This window comes from Pseudorca crassidens, chromosome 2, assembly GCF_039906515.1.
Source record: "Pseudorca crassidens isolate mPseCra1 chromosome 2, mPseCra1.hap1, whole genome shotgun sequence".
In the NCBI taxonomy this organism is placed as follows: Eukaryota; Metazoa; Chordata; class Mammalia; order Artiodactyla; family Delphinidae; genus Pseudorca; species Pseudorca crassidens.
The window spans coordinates 132254747-132278118 of record NC_090297.1 but is presented as its reverse complement, the minus strand read 5'-3'; the positions used below and the strand labels follow the sequence as shown (position 1 = coordinate 132278118).

Sequence of the window (23372 nt, the reverse complement as noted above, 5' to 3'; positions counted from 1 at the left end):
TTTGGGGACAGCCTTTCCTTATGGCATTTCTCAGCCTAGCTTTCTGAGAAACTCATGCTGAATTCATGGTTTCAAGCTTTTAAAAGCCTCTTAAGAAATCCTGCCCATCCTTTACCCCGCCCCCCACCCCCACCCGCCGACTTCCTCCACCTGCCTTGTGGAAGCCAAGTCTTTGGTCTGCTGCTTTGATCCAAGCTCTTCTACACCAGATACCCCATCACTGCCTTGGAACGGAGGAGTCAGACATCTGTCACAGATATCAGGTAAGTAGGTCAAATATAAACATGTCTACTACTGTAATTAATTATTAATGTCTTTTAGACCCTCTATCAATATGGTACTTGCTTCTGGGCTCAGAAGGGCACTCCTAAATATTTACCAACGTGTAATAGTACTTTTAGATGGAGTTGATACACTCAGCTTCATGGTTTAAACCTTCCAGCAGGCAAGCAGTGGAAATCTTTGTAACTAGATGCATATATTTCTAAAACCATATCATACCAGCATCTTCCCAGAGCCTTCCTAAGACAAGGAGTCTGAGGTAAGGAGATGCAGCATCCTTCCTAATAACTCTATAGGTGGGCTTTTCCCCCCGTCTGCTCTCTGATTCAGAGACTGACAGCTGAGGGTTCCCACCCCTCAGCTGTGTGACTGGCTCAGGTGGGATGTGCGCCCTCGTGTACTGGCTCAGTTCCCACTGGGACAACTACCTTCACGCTACTGAGGATGCAACTGCTAATTTTGTGCACAGCGCTTTCTCAATTGCTTTCCTCCCCACTCTGAATATTGCTGTGCACGGTGTGCCTTTAGTTTGTGGGTGAAAGCCTCTGCCCACCCACTCCTACAGCATATAGATATGCACACTCAGAATGCTACAATCAGACTCTCCTATCTGCCTTACACCTCTCAAACCCCATCCTGGGAAGGTATCAAAGCCTTCCTACCAGTTGCAACCCCTTTCCCAACAAAGGCACACTCCTTTGGCACATCAACACCCCCACTGATGAAAATGACATCTGTTGGTTTCATCTTCCACAGACGAGGAGCTTGACATAAACTGCCCAAAGTAAGCAGCGGCTGAACCAGAAATAGGCAGCCAATACCTGTGTTCATCCCTAAATCATTCTATCACTCTGTATTTCTACAGTAGAAGCCTTCAGGGGAGTTGTGAAGAAAGAAATGCCCTAGGCTGCTTATCTATCAAGGATTTCAGGTCCTCCTGGATGGATGGGACAGTAATAGACTGCTGAATTCCTCTCTTTGCAAAAATAAACGAAGATGGCTCTGGGCAGAGAGACATGACCATCCTGTCTCCCAATTCATTTTGTACCGACCAAGATGTACCACAGGTAAGGAATGAGGTACTTAGTATTTACATGGTGACTTTCGCCTGAATAAGATGGGGGTTGTCATGCCTACACACTGTACTTGGATCATGTGGAGAACAGACAGAGAATTGGTTCTCTAAAAGATCTGCTATAAAATGCTTCTCATACCACCTGGGGGAGGCACTAAGGGAGAATGATGCATTGTTCTGTGTGGCTTATGTCAAACCTGACTTTTAGGCTGGGAAAGTAGTCATCAGACAGAATGGAGAAAACCAAGGCCATGTCTGCATGGTTCCCAATTTCCTCCAAGGCAATCCCAGACCGTAAGATGCAGAAGATGAAAACTTCTCCTGATGTCCACAGCAGTGCAGGCAAAGAGAAACCCCTGTTAGCAGGCATTTGCCCTAGGCACAGAGGCTACAGTTCTCCTGGAAAGCAAGAACTTCTCTACTACTCTCCTGATAGTGGCCTATCCTGGTTGTCAGACCTGTGTTAGCCCTCACACCTGGGAAAAAAGGAGGTGGGCAAGCCAGGTAACTCTCTGGAAAGAGTTTTGCCTCACTCCATTCTTTATTTAATGTCAATTTCTCTCTCTCTCTCCCTCTCCCTCTCCCTCTCCCTCCCCCTCCCTCCCTCCCTCTCTCTCTCTCTCTCTCTCTCACACACACACACACACACACACACATTCAAGCCAGACATGCATGCACTTGTGTGTACACAGATCAACCAGCCTCCTACATAGCAATAGCCTCCATCCATGGACACCCAATTTTTAAAAATCCAGGCAGCCCAGGGAACTATACTCTTTTTTTCCCCTCTCTTTTCTCTCTCATTTTTTCCCCTAAAAAACAGCCTTTTAAAAACACATATATATTAAACCAGGCAAGTTTTTACTCATACGTTCATGTGGCTGGAGCAGATTGACAAGAAAAACAATCACAAAATAAATATTTTTTGTTTTTTTGTTTTTTAAAAAGAACATTTCCTTATACATTGTCTCTAACTTGACAGAGCTGCTTTCTTGGACAGAACAGATGCTGTTGGGAGAGGAGCTCTGGCTGGACCACAAGGGGAACGTGGAGCCAGCCAGGCCCTGACAGACACTGGGGAGGCCAAGGAAGCAAGGGGGCCGAGGGAGAGGGAGGGCAGCAGGGCTGCCTGGCTGCCCTGAGTGGTCCTCCGTGGGTGTCGCTTCCTGTTTCCCCAAGGGAGCTGGCTTGAGGAACGGTCTGTGTCTGGAGGGCTCAGAGGAGGCAGCGAACAAAAAGTAAGAACCACTGTGGGGAATCATGAAACAACGCCATTTAAGAAATCTGGCTAAAAAGAATACAAAAGTGACTCCACGGAGGGGGAGGCGGTGCTCCCACCTCTCCCATTGTTGTTCCCTCTTGCTTTCTTGAATGCTGAGAATCACTTTTAAGAATTTGTGTGTTGCACAGTTGGGCTGGTTCCTTTTCTGAAGCTCTCCCTGGCTCCCTCTCCTACAACTGCATTCATGAGAAAGCACCGGCTTCACAGATACGAGGCTGCTGAGTGCTCGCCTCCCCTTGTGAATGTGTGCGCGTGTGCACACGCGTGGTGTGTGCATGTGTGCGGCGGCTGTTTCCTTCTCTCCTGCCTGCTTCAGTTCAAGCCCCGAGTCCCATCTGCTGGGTGCAGTCTTAAGGGAACACCCCGTTGGCACTAAGGTGAGGGCTTAGATCTTTGCACCCCGGATTCATGGATCCCCTCCCTGCCCGGCACTGGAGTGGGTCCCCCATTAGCTACAGAGTTTGCCTGTCTCATACTCCACAGGGTTTGGCAGCTTGGAGTTGAAAGCCCTCAGAGACGACTGGATCCTGCCCACCTCATTGTTGGCCAGTTTGAGCCGATGCCGGAGCAAGCAGGAGAAAAGGTCAAGCCGCACCTTGCCAGGTGGGGAAAGCTGGTTGACCCGGTCCCTAAGCTCGATGAGCTGCAAGAGGGCAGAGTCCTGGGAACCTTGAGTATACGGGTAGTCTAACTGGAGAATTAAGTCCCGGATGGCATCCGGGTCAAAGGGCAGGCTGTAGCCAAAGACCTGCAACGTGTTGATTTTCATGTAGCCCAAGTTCTTGGAGGGGTCGGTCATCTCCAGAGGCTCGTAGTAGATCGTCTCATTGGAGCTGTCGTCCAGGGACTTGATTCGGCTCCGCAGGTACACATGGACTGTCTCGAAGAAGGTCTTCCACCTGTTGCCCAAGGTAATAGTCCAGTTTTGGCACTGGGCAGCAGCATCCACATTAGTCCTTTCCCAGTCTGGGAAACTGCCCTCGTTCACGGGCATGAACCAGCTCTCAGAGTGGCTGCCCCCAAAGGGGTTGACGTAGATGGCCATGACAGGCTCCAGGGTGCTGTTCTTGGTGAGGCAGATCTGCAGGGACAGGGCCAGCATCACGTGCACCAGCCCGGGCTTGTACTTGTTGCTCTTCAGGGTGAGCAGCATGCGTTTCCTCCAGGAAGGGTCGAACCAGCTGCCCAGGCGCATGTCATTGCTGATGAAGATGGAATGCACCTCGATGCGGCTGTCCCACTTCTGCAGCAGGTACTTCAGCTCCAGGTCCTGCAGGTCTGTCTCCAGCCCCAGAAAGTTCTCCAGCGACTCGGCCACCTCGGGGCGGCACAAGCCCTGGGCGAGCACGTAGCCTGGGTTGCAGCTCCCACAGCGTGTGCTGTTGTCTGGGGCACAGTGGGCACAGGCGGGCCCTTCGCCCAAGGCACAAGGGATGGGGCCCTGGCAGGAGGACTGGTCGTAGGGGCAGGTGCAGCTGTGGCTCTGTTCCAGGAAGGTGCCAGGGAAGGTGCTCTCTCCACAGTAGAGGAGGGACTGGATACGGTTCCACCAGTAGGACAAAGACCTTTGGGAGGGGGGATAAAAATGAAGCAAGAGTCATAGGAAGCCACACACTGCTGCTTCCCTGAGGGTGGCAGGAGATTTGACTAATAGGTGATAAGGAAGATACAAGCCCCAGGTCCTCTGAATGACAGAAACCCTACTTTACCCCTTTGGGATAACCGAACAAATTACTTCCTCCCTCCAAAGTACCACCTCATTCCCTTATTCAAAAGCCTACAGAAGATCTGCAGCGCCTTTCGTATCCAATCTAGTTTTCAGCCTCTTAAATAAGATCTTCCAACAACTGGCTCTCCAAACTTTCCAATGTCATGCCAACCTCTTTCCCCCTTCACAGTCTCTGTCCTTTCTAGAAACCTCCCACCAAGGATAGGACTTTTCTATGGCTGGCTCCCTCTTAAGGTTTAGACTTCAGCTCTTAGGATGCCTCCTCAAAGAGGTCTTCAGCCACTCCCCTGTCCAAAGCACCGCCCAGTCCCTCTCTGTCGCATCACCCTGCTTTGATGCGATTCACAGCAATGTTCATTATCAAAGCGGATTGTGTTTATTTATTGTTGACCTGTTCAGAGATGGCTTCCCTGCATATGCCGTGAAAGCAGGGACCCTGCGCTTTTCCCCAACGTATTCTCAGAAACTAGGATTGTTCCTGGTGCCTGGTAAGCATTTCCTAACTATGTGTTGGGAAAAAAAAAAAAAAAAAAGAACCTTTCTCAAATGCCCTTGCCGGTCTGTCCTCTCACTCATATGTCCCTCGTTACCTGTGCCTCAGTTAGAAGTGCACCCCTGGGTTGCTGTGAGGGCAGCGCCCCCTCCTGGAATGCTCTGGCTCACACGTACCAGCCCACTTCCATTTCCTCCCACACAATCTGGCCAAGAGGTCCTTCTCCTGGGTGGCTTTTCTCTCTGACCTTTACTATTATTAGACCATGCCTTTGATTTACGGTCCACGAACATGCTTTTAAGTGGCTGCCACATAATAATTTTATAATTTTGACGTTCCTGTATATTTATTATATCTTCTCAATTAACAAATATCCCTCACTGCTTAATATTAGGACATGCGAGGTGGACTTAATAAAGGCTTGTTGGATGCACGTGTGAAGGAGCAGATGGAGGCATGAGGGCCTGTGACAATTCAGCCCCACTCTGTTCCCGAGGGCACAGGCCCTCAGCTCGCTTCCCTCCTATGACTCAGAGCAGAGTCACTTGCTGGAAACAATCTATTGTGTGTGTTTCTCATCATACGCAATTGGTCTGAAAGCTTTAACTCCACCCTTTTCTTTCCTAAAAGACTTACTAAAAGAGAAATGAGTAAGTGAGAATTAGAGTATTATTAGAATAACATTCGAATCGACTATAATTTATATAAAAGTAAAATTAGCCTCTCTGTTTTTTCTCTCTCTCTCCCACTTCAGATGCAACTCATAACTGAGAATGACACGCAAGTATGTCAAGATAATAGGAGACGCTAACAGGCCGTGTGTGCGTCAGCATTCCCAGCTCTGCTGTGTTGGACAGGGGCCCTCCCCGGCCTCAGTGGCTGTCATGGGTGACGCGCTCTGGCTCGGGCATCTGGGGCGCTCACCTCTCCTTGGGCAGGCGGAAGCGGGGCTGCCGGTGACAGCGCTTGCAGAGGTTGAAGAGCCGGCGGACGATCCGATGGGTCTTCTTGAACAGCACTTTCAAGCTGACTCCCAGCTGCTGGTAGCGGTGCTGGAGGCTGGTGTCCATGGCCCAGAACTGGGAGATGGCTGTGGAGTTCAGGAACCTGTCGTCCGGCAGCCGCTTCAGCAGGGCCTGGAATTCCTCTGTGGGTAAGAACACGAGAGCTGAGCTGAGGGGCACCTGAATGGGTGCCCATCAGGAGGACCTCCCCCTCCCCCCAGACCCAGCCCGCCCTTCAGTCACTGTATGAGAAAGGAGGCTTCACATCCACCCTCCCGGGCCCTTCTATTTCTTTCTTTTCAAACATCCTTATCAGAGATGATTGACATACCTTAAGATATGGATTCTTTCCCAACCTTCCTGTTTCTAATATGCTTCTGAATTTCAAAACACATCTCTGTCACCACCCACAGAGCCAATGACCTTGGGATGCATCTCTCTTGCCCTTTATACCGCCTTATAATTCATGCACAATCTTCTTCAATCACACCACCGCACCCTTAGGGAAGGTGTGAGGCATTCATGAAGGTGAGGGCGGACAAGACTGGCAAATGCAGACACAGAAGAGGGAGCACCCAGCTCAGAAGTCTTCTTAGAAGCCTTTCAGTCCCTGAGACCAGCCTCTTCCCTCCATGTCCTTCTCTCTGACTCTAGGACACCTTTCCTCTCTTGAGATTTACCTCTTGGCCAGACACCCATTCTTTCTTGAAACTAACCCGGAAGCAATGTGCTTTCTGGTTCTTAGCTCCTGCTGCAAGTCTGAGTCCTCCTCAGAGCTTCCTGGGCACAATGTGTTTTCTGAATTCACGCTCAGATCTCTGTCTATGCACCTGCTTTTACTTGGAACCTGCAGCCATCACGTCTCCTGATGGGGGTCTGGACAGTCCTCCTTCACTCACTGGCAGTAATCCATAGTGCTGAAAGCCCAAAGTCCTTTCCCACACCCTCTAGCATTACCTAACGCATCCCACCACCATTGGTCCAATGCAGCTGGGGGGCCGGATATATGATACTCTCCTTAGCAACTGAATGCCTTGTTTAAGACCTGAGATGGCAATGCCTGGAGCCTCAGTTCATTCTGATTTCTCAAGTCCCTGGTTCTTCATCCCCCACCCAGATGACTGGAAAAATTACACCTAGTAATGACATTAACAACTAGTAGTGTGTGCATAGTTCTTTTTATGAAACACTTAGGTATACAAAACAGCACAGAGAATAACAAGATAAACTCCCATGTGCCCACCACCTAGAGTTTGCCATTTTGCCATATTGAATTCAGATTTTTTTTAAAAAGAAATATGGCAAAGCAAATATACTTGAAGGCCTTAAACTTCCCCCTCCATCTTTATCTAGATGTAACTACTCTCTTGAATGTTTTATTACTATCATATATTTTTTAACGTTTTCTAAAAATCTATTTATCCATAAAAATACTAAGTATTGGCTAGTATGTTTTAAACATCAAATAAATAGTACTAAATATGTATTATATTTAATGTTATTACAGTATTACATATAAATGTTATTTAAATACAATTATGTATATATAATACATAACCTTTTTCATTTGCTTTGTTTTATCCAGTATTGTTTTTTTGAGATATATCCATATAACTATTATTCATTTAATACTGGAATGTATGAGCGTATCACGCAGAGTTCTTTATACTTTATCTACATTGCTCCATATGGGCCATCCATCCACCTATTATTATCATTTTCCCTCATTTACAGATGAAGAAATGGAGGCACTGAGGAGCTTCAGGGCTAAAGCAAAGTTAGACAAAGGATCAGTAATAGAGTGTGTGAGGTCTGTCCAAGATGTTATAACAAAATACCACAGACTGGGTGGCGTAAACAACAGAAATGTATTTTCAGAGGCCAGAAGTCCAGGATCAGGAGGCTGCTGGCAGGTTCTGGTGACGGCCCTCTTCTGGGTTGCAGATGGCAAAATTCTTGCTGGGTCCTCACATGTTGGAAGAGGTAAGGGATCTCTCTGGGGCCTCTTTTATATGAGCACTGATCCCGTTCATGAGGGCTCGGCCCTTAGGACCTAATCAAATCCCAAAGTCCCCACCTCCTAATACCATCACCTTGGGCATCAGATTTTCCACATATGAATTTGAGGGGATACAAACATTCAAGCCATAACACGGAATAAGAACTCAAAACCAAGCCCTCTGAATCTCAGTCTCAAGGTGACATTGATATCAGTTATACCTGCAATAAGCAATCACCAGCATGTACTAGGTGCCTCCTAGAAACATGCCGTGTGCCTCATTCATTCAACAAATATTCACTGTGCACCTTGTGTGCAGGCACTGTGGAATCTGTGGCAAACAAGACAGACAAGGCCTATGGCCTCAATTATATTTACCTTAGCTTATTAAGTCCTTGAAACGCATCACTTTGGTAGGTATTAGGTCTGTTTGCATATACAAAAAAAGAAAATGAGTTCAGACTTGGGGTGGTCATATAACCTGCTGGAGGTCACCCAGCCAGTTAAGTGGCTGAGCCAGGAGCCAAGCTGAGCGCCCCGGGTTCTTACCCCGTACCTCTCAGCCACCTCCCATTGACAGGGAGGAAATCTGGGCTGACTGACTGCTCACCTGACTCCTCAAACTGCTGGTTGTGAGTCACCCAGGAGTCCTGGATCTGCAGCAGGCTGTCCTCCATGGCCTGGATGTCAGCGTCAGGACAGTTGCATTCTGGGAAGGTGGGGCTGCACTTGCACCAACAGTCATTCTCCTTGCAGATGAGCTCGCCCTCAGAGCTGCATGTGATGTAGCTGAGCGCAGCGGTCACGAAGCGCTCCCGCAGGTACTCGGGCAGCAGCACCTGCAGGCCTAAGGAAAGGACGAGTCGGGGAACTGCCGGGCAGGGCCAGGGAGTACTCGGTTTCCCACACCCAAGGCTGCAGGATCCCCAGCTGGGGTTCTGCTGACTTGTGCATGCTGGGCCCAAGAATGGCCACCCCAGGCCCCGATCCTGCTGAGCTGGTTGGGACACAGGGTTATTGCTGTCCCAGTGACAGATGGAGCACGTCAAAGCTCAAGGCTTAGTCAAACCCCTCACATCAGCCAAATTGAGAGCGTGCATATCATATGAACGGGCTTATTGGCTACGTGTCAGCATTTCTAGGATGGAAATGGGAAGATGTTTCAGATAAAGGAAGAGCTTATAGCCCTCGTGGGGGAAGAATCAAGGCTTGATGGGCTTTTTTGCTCTGCCTCCAATTGCCATCCTGTTTCTAGCTTCTCTGAGGTGAGAGGCAGGCCTCCTAGGATACTTCTGAATGCTGACCCTCCTGGGCCTCCCACCTTAGCCCCGATGACCAAGGAGGCTGTCCTGCTTAGGAGGTAGGGACGAGGTGGTGTGGGTACACAGTGGCCAGGCACTACAGCAAGCACTTTCCATATACAACTACAAGCAACACTGTGGTCATACTGAGGCTCTTATAATGAGGAAATCCCAGTCCAGTGACCACAGTGACCTGCCCAAGTCACAGTGCCGGGAAAGTCAGCTTGGTGTCAGACCCTGTCCTTGTCCCATTGGGTCATACTGCATAACTGGGACTGGCTGCCTATCTCAGGGTTTAACCCTTAATGCGATGTGAAAGCAAGATGGCGATGGATGCCCCAAGTTCAGTTGAGCCTGGATAGATATGAATGTCTCTCAGCTCTCTTTTCTAATTAGCTGCCTCTGGTCTTGAATATAACCCACTAAATTGCTCCGAGCTTCCGTTTTCCTACCCATCTGTGGTGGATATTGGTTCACCAGCAGCAGAACAGACTCCTAGTTGGCTTCAAGCCACACAGGGCGGCTGTTGGAAGCATATCCAGAGGTGAATGAAGGACGGGCATGCCTTTGGTTGCAGCCCAGCCCGGTTCGAGGTCAGACCTGCAGGAGGCTCTCCCAGCAGGGACACTGGGAGAAACTGTGCCAGGAGAGGGAGGGACGCGAGGACTTCTGGACGGGATGAGCTCCCCTTTCATCAGATATCTGCCAGCTCTTTATTGTCACACCCTTGACCTTGTCCTTGGCAGGAAATCAGAGAGCCCAAAGTATGTAACCCAGTCTCGGCAGACCTCAAAATATAATTTAGAATTGCAGCCGTGGTAGATGTTTGTTGTTCTTCTTTGTGATCTACCTCCTGTTCTGAACGGCTGCTAAACCTTCCTTTCTTGACGATGTGCCCACAGTGGCACTTGAGCAGCCCTCCCCATGCACGCTGTCCACACACGCTTGCTTTCAACACTCAGCCCTCTCCAAGTCCTTTCCTTTCACCTCCCCCATTAGCTCCCTCCTCCTCCTAGCATTTCCTATTGCTACAAAATAAGTGCCCCGAGCAATGTCTGCATGAGTGATGGGCTATAAAATTAAATAGCATAAACTATTCCAAATGAACCACCAGACACTCTGAACTTCAGCCCATCCAGGGACCTAAGAGAAGAGGGATGCTAATTGCATTGGGCGGCTTTAAATACAGGAGTCTTTTCCTCCTTTTTGTATGCTTCTTGATGCCTAAAGCACTGAGGGGTTACGTCTGGCTCAGGTTGCCTGGAATTTGTAATCATAGATCCTGGGTGACGGCTATCGATTTTATAATACCAAGACAATAATATCCTAAACAGAGTCCAACTCAGGCCTTAAGAAGAATGAACTTTTCCCGTTGCCAAACAGCTCTGTCTGAATCAGTTTGCATGGCTCTGCCCCCAGGATGCTTGGGGGACAGACAGCAGGAGCTGAGTGCCTCCCCTTATCTCCCAGCTCCAGACCTAGGGTCGTTCCCCTTCCTTTCGCTTTTCTGTTTCTGCCTGTTCTGTCCCCAGTTAAGGCTCCTATTCTTCTCAAACTCTTCTCCTGGCTTTGATCTCCCATTGAAGACTGCAGACTAGTAACAGAAAGCAGGGAACACTCTCAGGGTAACCAATGGTCCCACAGTTTGTGTAGCTCTTAGTCAAGCTAGAGACGGTACCCCATAACCACTCTGCAAAGGCCAGCTACTCCCCAATGTGTACTTAGGATAAAGCAGAGGGTTCTTTGGACAACAAAGGAGATCGCCAACGAGATCAATGTGTATGATGATGGATGTGCTGTTGCTGTAGGATAGTGACAGAGGTCCTGGGAAGGATGGGAGGTGGGAGGATTTGGGTGTCCAGTGGTTTGAGCAATGGTCGAGGTGTAAAGTGAACCACGTCAGAAGTTTTCTCAAAAGAATGATGGAAAGTTGTTAAATACAAGTTCCAGAACTAGTGGTAGTTCTTGTCTTCAGAAGGGTTTAGCCAAATGGGGCAGGCAGGACTTTTTCCTTTTGGTGATCTAAGTTGTTGTTGTTGTTGTTGTTTTTTACCGTGTATGGAAAGTGTAAAAACGTCACAGGGCTCCTTACCGAGTAACTGCACTTTGTTCTCCGGACTCTGTACCAGGACAGAGCTGACCGAGTCCAGGTTGTCATAGTTGCTGCAGCCCAGGGGACCGGTCCTGGTCTCCGTGACCTAGAGAAGGAAGGGCAGGGGGTGGGTTTATATAACAAGCTGAGACCTTCCCTTTGCACTTCCCTTTTCCGGTCAGCCAATCTCAGGCTCTATGTCCTGTCCTGGACCAGCCCAAGGAAAGGCATGTATCTCCCTACCCCAGGAGCATAAAGCCACTTTTTCCCTTGTTCTAAGACAGGGAGTATCAGTGGTATAGGGCTGGCGGCAGGAGTTGTACATAATTGGAAGCCTTTCAGAGGGAGCCAGAGGGAATTTGAGTCTGGGAAGAGGAAACTCAACGTAGGCAGTGGAAGCTGGGACCTTTGTGTTGGAGTTCCCCCTTCTCCTCCCCCAGAGGAAGAAAGGAGGGCAGATGAGGATGCTGTCAGCCCGCTGGCAAGCCCAGCTGCATCCACTTGATGTGATGCTCACAGGCTTTAGGGATCCCGAAGATGAAAAGCACTAGAGAAATATGAGTATTATTATTAATATTAAACATTTAAATCCCACCTCGGCACTGAGACGTCCTTAGAGAAAATCAGCCATGGGCTTACTGCATATTTTAATAAGCATATTAAATATACATAAACTCTTATAGCTATGTAATATTCCAAAACACCGCAGTCATTTTAAAATATTATAAAGTTGGCCTATCGGTTTTTCCCTGATGTTTAAAGTATAAGATGAAAAATGGGGAGCTTTAAATGCACTGAAATAATTATGTAATAAGAATGATGGGGACCCGAGGCCCTTTCTTCTCAGGATCTCCAGAGGCTTTGCCAAAAATCAATCAACCAATCAACGAGTATTTATTGGGCAGCCACTGTTCAATTCCCTACCATTTAGCAAACGTTCACAGAGTGCCTTTCTCGGAGTTCTTCAAGGAAATTGGCCCTGAGACCTCTGACCTTCTCTCCTAGCTCCGGGCACCTCGGCTCCGCAACAAGCATACAACTTGCAGTTTTCCATCCTTTTCTGCGAGTATTTAGTTAAAGCCTGGGTCCTCCACACACTAAAGGCTCTACAGAGGTAAGCTCATAGTTATTTTGCTCACGAGGTTGTCAACAGCACTCAACAGGGTGCCTGGCGCATAGCAGGTACTCAATAAATTAGAGAATGTATGAGTAATCTGTTCCAGGCTTCGGGGGGTGGAGAGGTGTGCACAAAGGTGTACAAGTGATGTAGTGTGTCCTCCAGGAGGTTACACCCTGTGGGGGAGGCAGGTACATATCCAACTGGCTGATACACATCCACATCGAGCAGGCGCAAAGCGCCATGAGGCGCCCTGAGGAAACCACAGCTCTAAACAAGGGAAGGAGTTGCAGAGGGGACGCCAACTGAGTTGGTCTTTAAAGATGAGTAGAAAGTGGACAAGAAGAGAAGGGAGGGAAAGCACTTTGAGAAAAAGGAGGGGCAGCATCCCTGGTGGTCCAGTGGTTAGGCCTCTCGGTTTTCACTGCTGAGAGGCCGGGTTCAATCCCTGCTTGGGGAAAACTAAAACCAGGGATTGAACGGCACGGCCCAAAAAAAAAAAGAAGGGGCAGCGCGATCTGCAACCCACGGGCTGGAGAGTGTGGAGCGGAACTGTCCGCCGTCCTACTAGTTACCGTGGAGAATACCAAAGTGTAAGTGACATGTTTAAAGAGAATTTAGTATACTTGGTCTTAAAAAATACACATGGAAGAGAGTAATTAAGTGAGAGATGGTATGACACAGACTAATACAGTAAAGAGAGAGACGGGAGAGAACCTTGTAGCTTAAAGCAGCCTGAGAAGGCTTCATGGAGAAGGTGATATATAAATTGGTCTTGAAGGATGAGGAGGGATGCGAGGGAAGGGGGGATTTGGGAGAAAAAGAGGTAACTGCAGACCAAGACCAAGGGGAAGCAACAGACACAGTGCATGAGAGGCAGCAAGACCCAGCACGGATCGGGGACGGGATCAAGGCCATGACAGAGGCAGGAAACCTCCGCACAGTTTCCAAGTTCATCCTCCAAGATCATGCCATTTAACCTTCCCACTAACGCTGAGACAAATCCCACTCCTATCACTCTTCAAAGAAGGAAACCAAGGTTCTGGGAGTTACAGTACCCGAGACCACAGAGCTGCTGAGTAGCTGAAACAGGGTTTAGACTTTTTAGTCCTCAGACTCCAGTTCAAAGCCCCGGGCCTCCTGTGAGGGCACGTCAAAGGGCTGCAGAAAATTAAAATGAGGTAAACCCATTTAGATAATATCACCCTGAAAAACAAGTGTAAACAGACCAGTTCATCCAAAGTATTTTAGTGATCTGCCCTCTCTTCAGAATGTGAACATGGGCTAAGACAAATTGTATACACTTTAGATATTATTATCCCATATTACAGATAAGGAAACCAAGGCCAGATAGGTTAAATGATTTCTTCAAGGTCACACAGCTAGTCACCTGCAGGGCTACGATTCATTTGACTCATTCATTTATTCTTTCACTAATTTATTCATCTATTACATATTCAAAGAGAATCCAAAACTCACAGTAAGACAGCCACTACCATAAGGAGTTTACAGACAAGGAAACATGTTTCTATAATCCTGGTGCTCCACGTGAGCCTACCTCCCTCCACAGGTGGGCACTTGGTGCTGAATAATGTCTCTGTATTGAGTGAGTTGGTGAGTGGCTAGTTGTCAAACTGCAGTGGGAAGGCAGAGTCAGGCTTATGTCAAGGTAAAGTCTTCTTTATCCACACGGTGCAAAAATTCCTATAAGAAGAGCTATGGCCAAGGACTAGCCCAGCTACTCTGGGGAACCCTGCCTCTCTTGGAATGGGATGGGCTGAAGGGCAGAGTGGGATGCTGAGTGTGGTATTTGGGAGATTTGCCTGTCCCCACCTCCAGGTAAGCTGGCCACCATACTGTCCTGAGTTCTGCACTGGCTTTTCTATCCACCCACTCCTGAGTTGAACACTCACCAGCAACAGGTGAGAAAGCTACACACCTTACGCAGGAGTAGGACGACCCCCAAGGGGGCACATATAGCACAGCCACTTTCCTCCCCTTTATCCTACCACTATGCCTACCTATCTACCACCAACCCATCTGCTTCCCAACCCCCGCCCCCGCCACCACAATCTTGTTCAATATTCTGGGGCCGGCTCTGATGCGATTTTCTGACCTTTACTTTGCTATTTCCAAAGGTCAGTTCTACAAGAGGATAATCAATTAGGTAAGTCATTGAAAGGGTGTGAGTAGCTCGACTTTGTTAATTGTGGCACAAGGACAGGAATGAGGAAGAGACAAAGACCATGATCCCCCCGATCATTTCCTGTTAGAGGAAATGACTCAAGCCAGATCTCCACGAGTGAGGAAGGCTCACTCAGGTTTTACTAGATCCCAAAGTCATTGCTCTTTCCCCTGCTACTCTGCTCTGAGCCACCTGTCTTCCCTAGAGAAGCAAGGAGGTGGGAAGCAGAAGGGGAGCTGGAGAGGGTCCTCTTGCAGACATTGCCTGAGCACTGACTTGATAAGCAGGATGAGCTGAGGACCCCTCCCCCCGAGTGATGAAAGCCCCAGAGTCCCTGGCAGGTTGGAGCGGAGAACCCCGTGCCTCTCCCTGTAGAAGAGGCAGACAGCTTTGGCGGATTCTAAAGAGGGCCCCCAGAGGTAATGGAAAGTGCAGCTCACTCAGGCGCAAGCATTCAAAGAGCGCCTCAGATAAGCTTTCAGGAGAAAAATAATTGTGTGCTAATTGGCCTGTTGATAGAGACAGTCCTGCCTTCAGAAAGCCCTGATGGATCTCAGGTTCATTAGCACATCCAATTTTCCATAAATGCCAGATTGTGCAAACCCTCGTTCCAGTGAGCCTGTTCTCCTCCCCCTGCCCTTAACTCCCTGGCTGCTCTTGTCCTACCTAGGGGGGCACCTGCGAAGCTAAGCTCGAGTGAAATGGGCTTCTAATGGTGAGCGATAGGGCCGGCCAGGAGAGCACGGCTGACAGTGTGTGTGATTCAAAGAGCTGCAAATCGAATCCCAGGCTGCTACAGGGAGAAATTTGGACAAGTCACTTTAAGAATGCTTGTGAGGACCACTCCCTCTTGCCATCCTGCAATCCACGTGAACTTTTATTTGGGCTCTTTTCGGGCAGCTCATGAGCATCTCAAACCCTCCTCACTAAGTCCCTCCTCAGCCTTCAATGAATCAGAGGGTGAGCTACAACTAGGAAATAGGCCCCTCCCTTCCTTCAGGGCTCTGATCTCTTCCTGGGAATTATGGACAGGATGAATATGTATTCAGCCCTTTACAGTTTTCAAAGTGTTTTCATGTGAACTATATCATTTGGTGTCACCCCCCATCCTACGGTAGAGTGAGGGGTGATATTTACAATACGTTATTCACAGTATGTATCAGCAGGTAGGACGTCACTCATGAGGAGAGGTGCCAGCCGTAGTGCCAAAGCAGGGCTCTGAGGGTCTCCAGAGTTACATTAGTCCTTTGGTTACTATTAGGGGAGATCCCGGGGTTCCAGGGGAGAGATAAAGGTGGTTAGGCTGGCACACAGCAGATTGGGTGAAGATGATTTACCAGCCTGTATGGAAGTGTTTTAATATTTTAATAACTGATGTGGTCATATCAGCTGAATATAAGCCCTGGGTACAGGTGAGTAAAACAGTTGGTAAGTCCATGTCATGGAGTTCAATAACTAACTTCCCAAGACCATAGGAATAGTAAGTATCAAGGCTGAAACCCAATCCCCGGTCTTCTCACTTGAGTAAGTTCGTCTCCCACTAAACCAGGTAACCTGCCTTCCGCTATCAGTCAGGCATTTTATTGAGTGTCTCACCACACACCCGACACTGTGAAGGGACCTGGAACTGTATGCATGTGAAAAGAGTCCCCACTGATCTAAGCCCTGCTGTTGTGTGTGGGCAGGTGGAGATGGGCATGTAAACAGCTGCAGTCTAATGTGACAAACCCTGCAACAGAGGTATGTACTGACCAGAGTAAACCTTGCAACAGAGGGGGATGTTCAGTGGGGTCTCGGGCATGTGTTGGATAAACAAAAGGGGGCAGGGTGCCTCTTTCTCCACATTAGTGAAAAGAAGTTGCTAACAAAGGGTAGAAAGTAAGAGCACCTTTGCTTAGAGAAACAAGCAACAGGAAGATATGCTCGAGGGTCTCTCCTTCACCAAGGCTGAGCAAATGGGCAGAGCCCCTCACCTCCACCTCACCTCCATCCAGAGCAATGACCACACTGGAAACCAGCTCAAGCCCTGAGAAGGCATGTTCAGGAGAGGGAAGTAGGTGGCAGGGGCTGCAGTACCAGCAGAGGAGTGTGAGTTCACAAGGGTGTGCTGCAGGGGGACCTTGCTGTCTGGATCTGCAAACGCTGTGGGTTAAGGCAAAGAGATGGCCTCCTGTGGGACACCATTACTATCAGGATAAAATGGTCAGGTCAACCCTATCAAGGGAGCAGCACTCTGGCACAGGATGCCAACACCTCCCTTTGCTCCTTAGTCTAGGGGTGTGTCCTTGGACAGGTCACTAAACTATGTGGAGATGAGCAGAGGGGGGAGAAGACACTAAATGCCTTGTTTTTTTCATGGTTCTCTGAATTGCAACCCATGGTGTTCCCAAACAGAAACAGCTACAGGTCAAGCAGCTCAGCGGAAGCTGAATAATCCTCTCTCATGCCACGTGGGACTGAGGAGTTCCGAGAAGAGGCTTCCAAGGATGGTGGCCCTTCTCTGGAGGAGACGGGCAGTGGCTCTAGTTCTAGAACGTGCATCTACAGGCACTGTAACAGACGTGGATTCGAGTGCCTGCCCACCTCTCACGCTGTCACCCACAGTCATTGCTAAAGAAGTGAATCCAGTGAGCCATGGTTGAGATTATGTAAGCCCCGCTCTTTGTGTTGGCCTGAGATGAATCCTGAACCAGACTCTTTGGGGAATTTAGAACTGTGATACTGACAGAAAAAAGAAATTTAAGAGTTGATTACGGACACTTACAAAATTCGGAATAAATAATTATCAAGCACCTACCATGTACCAGGAACTGAGGATACTACAATGAACAAGAGAAGAGTCCCTGTCCTGAGTGCACTGGCTGAGAGACAAAACAGATTACGTCCAGCCAGGGCCAGAGTCAGCTTCAGAGCAAGACAAAGCTAAAGGTGGGCTGAAGCCACCGGTGTACAGAAAGTCTAGAATAAACAGAGGAAAGAACAAGAGATGCAGGAAAATGAAGCAGGCAGAGATGAAAAAGTAGAGGCGTGTTCCAACAAGAAACAGAGTAACCTGGGAGCGTTACTGTTCTTTTACCGCACCTATGTGTCTGGATTGGATCCAGTGTTTTGTTCTTAGAGACCTATGGTATCCTTCACCAGAGTTCTCTTAACAAATCATCTTGATACTGCATCCACCTTGTTTCTTTCAACTTAACACGCTTACAGGCACTTGCACACACACTGAGAAGAGCCCAACCCATGTGAAAAGTGGGGTCAGTGACTCATTCATTCACTCAGCAAACCTTTACTCATTATCCATAATGTGGCAGGCTCTGTACTCTCACCGGGAACCAAAGATGCCTGAGACCCAGTCCCTCCCATAAGAATCGCATAGTTTCAGAGGCTCTCACGTTAGGTAGCAATCAGTTCAAATGATAATCCGTATAAGGGAGGCATGTGTTTGAAACACTGAAGAGGAACATTTAACTACCTTGGGAGTCAGGAAAGGCTTCACGAAAGAGTTACCTTTTTGAGCCAAGCGAAGAAGGGTTAGGAAGAGCCACTCAGGTGAACAGATGAGGATTGTAAGCAAAAAAGACAGCAGGTACCAGGAAGGGAGACTCAAGAGCATGGCATATCTGAACAAAGACTAGGAGGTAGACAGGACTGGCTTACATGGAATAAATGGTAAGTGAAGGGTTGAGGGGGGAAACAAGGGTTAAGAAGAGTGTAAAAGGAGCATTTGGAGCTGAAACTAAAAAGACAACAGGGACAGTAGGTCTTCAACTGCCTTCCCATTTTGTTGAGAAGAGGAATTATCCCTTTTCAAGGTCCACTTGTGCTGTGGCTCATGTCCTCTCTACATTTTCTAATTTGAACTTCCCAGAAATCCTTCACGTTAGAAATTATTCTGATTGTTCAACAATTTGAGAAGGATCAAATGAGGGCTCAGAGAAGTTTGGTAACTTGATCAAAGCCTTGCCATGAGCAGTGGTAGAGCTCAGACTCGCGGGTTCTTTCCAATGCCTCACACTGCCGCCCTGGATGGAAGGCGGTGGTTTGGGCTCTGTCCCATGTAGTCAAAAACCACTGAAGGATTTTAGGCAGGGGAATGATACGATATGACGATGTGCACTCGTGCGAGCAGCATAGATCGTGAATCAGGGAGCAGAGCTGAGAATGCAGATGGGAAGACTAGTTATGTGAGAAAATCAGGTAAGCGTGATGAGGTTCTGAATTATAGGAATGGCCGTGGGCATGACGAGGAGGCAAAGGGTAAGCTGAAGAGAACACGCAAGGGAGTGATTATAGTGATGGACCAAGAGATCTAAGTTGGGCAAAAAGACAATGAGGCCATGGAGGGATGAGAGAAAGTGAGAAGTTGGTCAGGTCAAAGGACAGGAAGGGACATTAATGGGACCACAGAGTTACTGATCCAGGCCTACCTTTCACGAATGGATAAGACCAATTCTTCTCCAACTTTGACACAGTCCACTAGAGGACTGAAGGGTGAGAGGGCTTCCACAGAGTTCTGTCTTCTTGGTAAAACCCACTCTGTGCTACTGCAGTTCTTTTTACATCATTTTAAGCTGCCTAAGATACCAGCCTCCCAAACGTACCCTAGCCTGTCTGAACTTCCGTCTTCCTCCTCTCTCAGACTCTCACTCCAGACACTGGCCATCCCCCAATCTGACCCCTTTTCTTCACTTAACCTCCATCATGCTCTCTGGATCTCATGATCACTCCTCAGCAAGAACATCTATAACCTCAATCTCTTCTCAAGAGTCCGCTTCACCTTTTCATTCTAAGCACAACCTAGCCGCTCTGGAGGATGTGGTTTCCCCTGCCGTCCTCTCTAGCAGTGGCTGTCTGCCTTCCCACACCTCACACTGGCATGAAGTGAGGTGGGTCTTCCGCTGTGATATCCTGAACACCAGGCCTCCTTCCTCTCTAAACGTGACGACAATCACCCACTACTCCTCTGTGTTGCCGTCTATTTTTCTTGTCACTCCCCCTCCCTCATTGAGGATTTTCAGTATTTAGCTTGCTCACCACCCTCTTTCTTACCACCACCCGGGTCTGTATCATTCCTGCTGACGTCAGCATCCATATAGGTGATCCCTTAATACCCAGCCTCCCAGTCCCCTGGCCTCCTCACCTCCTTATCTTGTCCTCTATCCAACCCCATCTTAGGCTCCCACGCCCATGGCCGTGCCCCAGAACCTGACCCTCTGTAATAGCAATATAAAGCATTACACACTTGTACCTACTCTAGTCTCTTCCCTATAACAAGTCATCAAATCTACTGAGACTCCCAATCTTTTGACCTGGCCAACTTTTCACTTTCTATCATCCTATAATGGTCTCAGACCCCTTGATCCACCACTGTAATCACTCCTTTCTATATACTCTCAACTCCCTTGCCTATTTTTTCTTTCATCTTGTACACACACACACCCCTTGGTTAAATCCAGCTCTCCATCTCTCCCATGCCTGTCTGAACAAGACGTGCTGAATGTAGCTGATAAAACTCACAACGCCGCTGACAGGCCTCATGTTGTAATTACGACCATGAGTCTCAAATGAGTCAGTCCTTGGTGACACCCAACAATCCGGTCCATTTATCTAGTCATCTCGTCAGTTGATGACCTTAACGCTCTGAATGACCATTTCGTACATTCTTTTCTCAACAATTCCTTCTTTCATTTAGCCATGGACTTTGCTTGTTTCATCAAGGAAACGGAATAAATCAGAAGAGAACATCCGCATCGTCCCATTGCCACATCTGCCATCCCACTGCACGTGTGAGCTGTGAGCTCTGTACAGCCTCCGCCTCCAAAGCATGAAGTGTTCATGGTCCTGTGTGAGACCTGCTGCTCCACTTGTGCCTGGAATAGCAACCTCTCTCACCACCTCGATTGCTTCTGCAATTATCTCCTGTCTCTCTGCACCATCACTTTCCCCCTCTCTACTGAGTCATTTTAATCAACATACCAATATTCTGGAATATCTCCCATTTTAAAAACAAAAACACAAGCTCCCTTGATCCCCCATCAGTCTCCAGCTATCACCTATGTTTTCTATTAGCCTTTACAGCAAGACCTTTAAAGAACTGTCTCTACTATTCTGATTCCTCACTTTGTTCTCTCTCTTGAACCTTCTCCACTCAGCCTTTTATACCCTTCATGCCACTGAAGCTACTCCTATCTAGGTTACCAGTTACCTCCATGATGCCAAGTTGAAGGTCAGTTCTCAATCTGACTGCTCAACAGTTGCCTGCTCCTTCTTTTGTGAATCACTTTCTTCACATGGCTTTGTGATCCAGCTTTGGTTCTCTTCATACCTTTATGCTCTCTGTCTCAGCCTCCTTTGTTGAATCCTCCTCGTTTGGCCCATTTCTGAAAATTGATGTGCTTCACAACTCAAAGCCCTGGGGCCACTTGATTAGCTGCATTCAGTCCTCGAGTGATCTCATCTCCTCCTTTCCCAAAGTTTTAAATACCAACTACATATGTGGATATATTTGTAAGCCAAACTTATATCTCCAATCATGACATTTCTCTTTAAATCCTGGTGTTGATAACCAACTGTCTGTCGGATATCTTTAGTTAGACATCTAATAGGAATGTCAAATACGATATGTCTAAAACTGAACTCTTGATTTATTTCTTTCAGATCTGCATCTCCCCCTAGTGTTATCCTCAGTTAATGAAATCACTGTTCATCAGGTTGCTCAGGCCAAAAAATCTCACGGTTAATCTTGACTCCTTTCTTCCAATTTCTTAGCTAACACTCAATAGGCTCTACCATCAAAACCTGGACCTGTGAATGTCTCACCACCTGTATAGCACCAGCTTTGTCCAAGCCACCACTGTTTCTCACCTTGACCAGTGCAGTAATGACTGCATTGGTCTCCAGGATCCCTCTTTCTCCTCTCTTCCCTGATCGGTAATACCCTCATGATCCAGGCCCTGCGACCACTGGAGCCTCATCTGCCACCTTACCTCCCTTTTGACTCCTTCCAGCTACACTACCGGTGCTCCTGGATCCTACCAAGCACACTCCCACTTCAGGGCAGTTGCCCTCCCTCCCCGCTCTGTCTAGCATGCACTCACTCAAGATATACATGTGACTCACTCCCTTGCTTCATTCAGATCTCTGTCTGGTCTTCCCTAAAGTACCATGTCCCCATCACCCTCTATCTCCTTCCCTGACTTCATGTCTTTACACCATTAAGCCCACCTGACACTGTTCATGTATTTAATTATGTCTCCACCACTAGAATTTCAGCTTCGCGAGGGCAGGGACTTCATATGTTTTGTTCACTCTTGGATTCTCAGTATCCAGAACAGTCCCTGACACATACAGGTGTTCAATAAGGTTGGGATTGGCACACTACTATATGTAAAACAAATAATCAACAAGGACCTACTGTAGAGCACAGGAAACTATACTCAGTACTCTGTAATAAACTGTATGGGAAAAGAATCTGAAAAGGAATAGATATGTGAATATGTATAACTCTGCTGCACACCTGAAACTAACACAATGTTGTGAATCAGCTATACTCCAATATAAAATAAAATAAAAAAATTTAAATACTTATGGAACAAATGAATGAAAGAATGGTAAAACTTCCTTGTGAGTCTTGGATGGGATGAAAGCAGGATGTGAGACAAGACTGAACCCCCTCAGCCTCCTAACTTTATATTTAGAAGTAGAATATCCAGTGTTCGCAAGTATCTTCACTAGTCTTCCCTCAAACAACATGAACTGTCCTAGAAATCTTCTAGATGTCAGTAGAGAACATGGGATGAAAGTTATAGTTATTAAAGTGACAGTAACTCTTGAGCTTTTTCAACCATACATGAAATCCTATCACCCCTCTGCTTGTTTTCTATTGCACTTTCTCACAGCCATGTGATCTGGCTCCAGCCTACCTCTGAATTCCATCTTGGACCAGCATCTTTCTTGTTCATCTCACTGCAGTCACAGCAGTCTTCTCTGTGTTTCACCAAGGCACCACGCTCGTTCCTGCCTCAGGGCCTGAGCACTTACTGTTCCCCCTGCCTGAACACCCTTCCCTCGGATCTACACACAGCTGACTTGTAAGGATTCAGACCTCAGCCTCGAAGTCTAAACCCAAAGTGCCCTCCCTCGACCAATCTGGCTAATACTCACTGTTCCCCTCTCTTACCTCAGGAAATCTGTACCTACGACTCGGTCTTTTCCTTATATCATTATCTGGAATTACTGGGCTGATTTTTTTACTTGTTTATTATCTTCATCCCCCACCAGAATGTAACCTCTGGAGAGCAGGGCCCTTGTCTACCTTTCACCACAGTCCCTCGGCTGGAACCTGCCTTAGGGTAGAAGCCACGTGACTATTTGCTGCAGAAGGAAGACACAGACCATGTTTTAGGGCTGGTTTAGGGTTGTGCCCACATCAGAAAGCTGCTTTCCCACTTCCATCAGTCAGGCCTGGCTCACTTGCAGCCAGTTAACACCCAGGCCTCCCTCTGCTTTCTCTGCCTGTCTGCCCTCCCTCCCCCAGGACCTCTCAGGTCCTTACCTTGATGGCCCCTGTGGCTATCTGGATGTGGTGCAGCCGTCGCAGGGTGCTCTCTCTGTCGATGAAGTAGGAGGCTGCCAGCTGGTGCAGGATCTCCAGGGACACAGCAGAGCTGTTCCCACCGCCCCCGACTATAGGGGCAATTCCTGCCACCTCTGACTTTCGGCTCAGTTTCCGCTTGTCCACAAAAATGGTCAGGGACTCTTCTCCTACAGCAAACAACATGGGTGCACTGGTGAGGCCTTCAGCTCCCTAATCC

The 23372-nt window shown here is 48.0% G+C and overlaps 1 protein-coding gene across 3 annotated transcripts in view; it reads right to left on the bottom strand.

Annotated features, from left to right (window-relative positions):
* Positions 1–2197: 2197 nt before the first annotated feature.
* BRINP2 (BMP/retinoic acid inducible neural specific 2) overlaps positions 2198–23372 on the bottom strand; it is a 114836-nt gene continuing 93661 nt past the window's right edge. For all 3 annotated transcript variants that reach the window (XM_067728737.1, XM_067728736.1, XM_067728735.1), the window contains 5 exons: positions 23114–23322; positions 11258–11363; positions 8475–8711; positions 5786–6008; positions 2198–4204 (listed from right to left, as the gene is read on the bottom strand). In XM_067728737.1, the coding sequence (XP_067584838.1) occupies positions 3088–4204; positions 5786–6008; positions 8475–8711; positions 11258–11363; positions 23114–23322 (1892 nt within the window). In that variant the 3' untranslated portion in view covers positions 2198–3087. The remainder of the gene's footprint in view (positions 4205–5785; positions 6009–8474; positions 8712–11257; positions 11364–23113; positions 23323–23372) is intronic.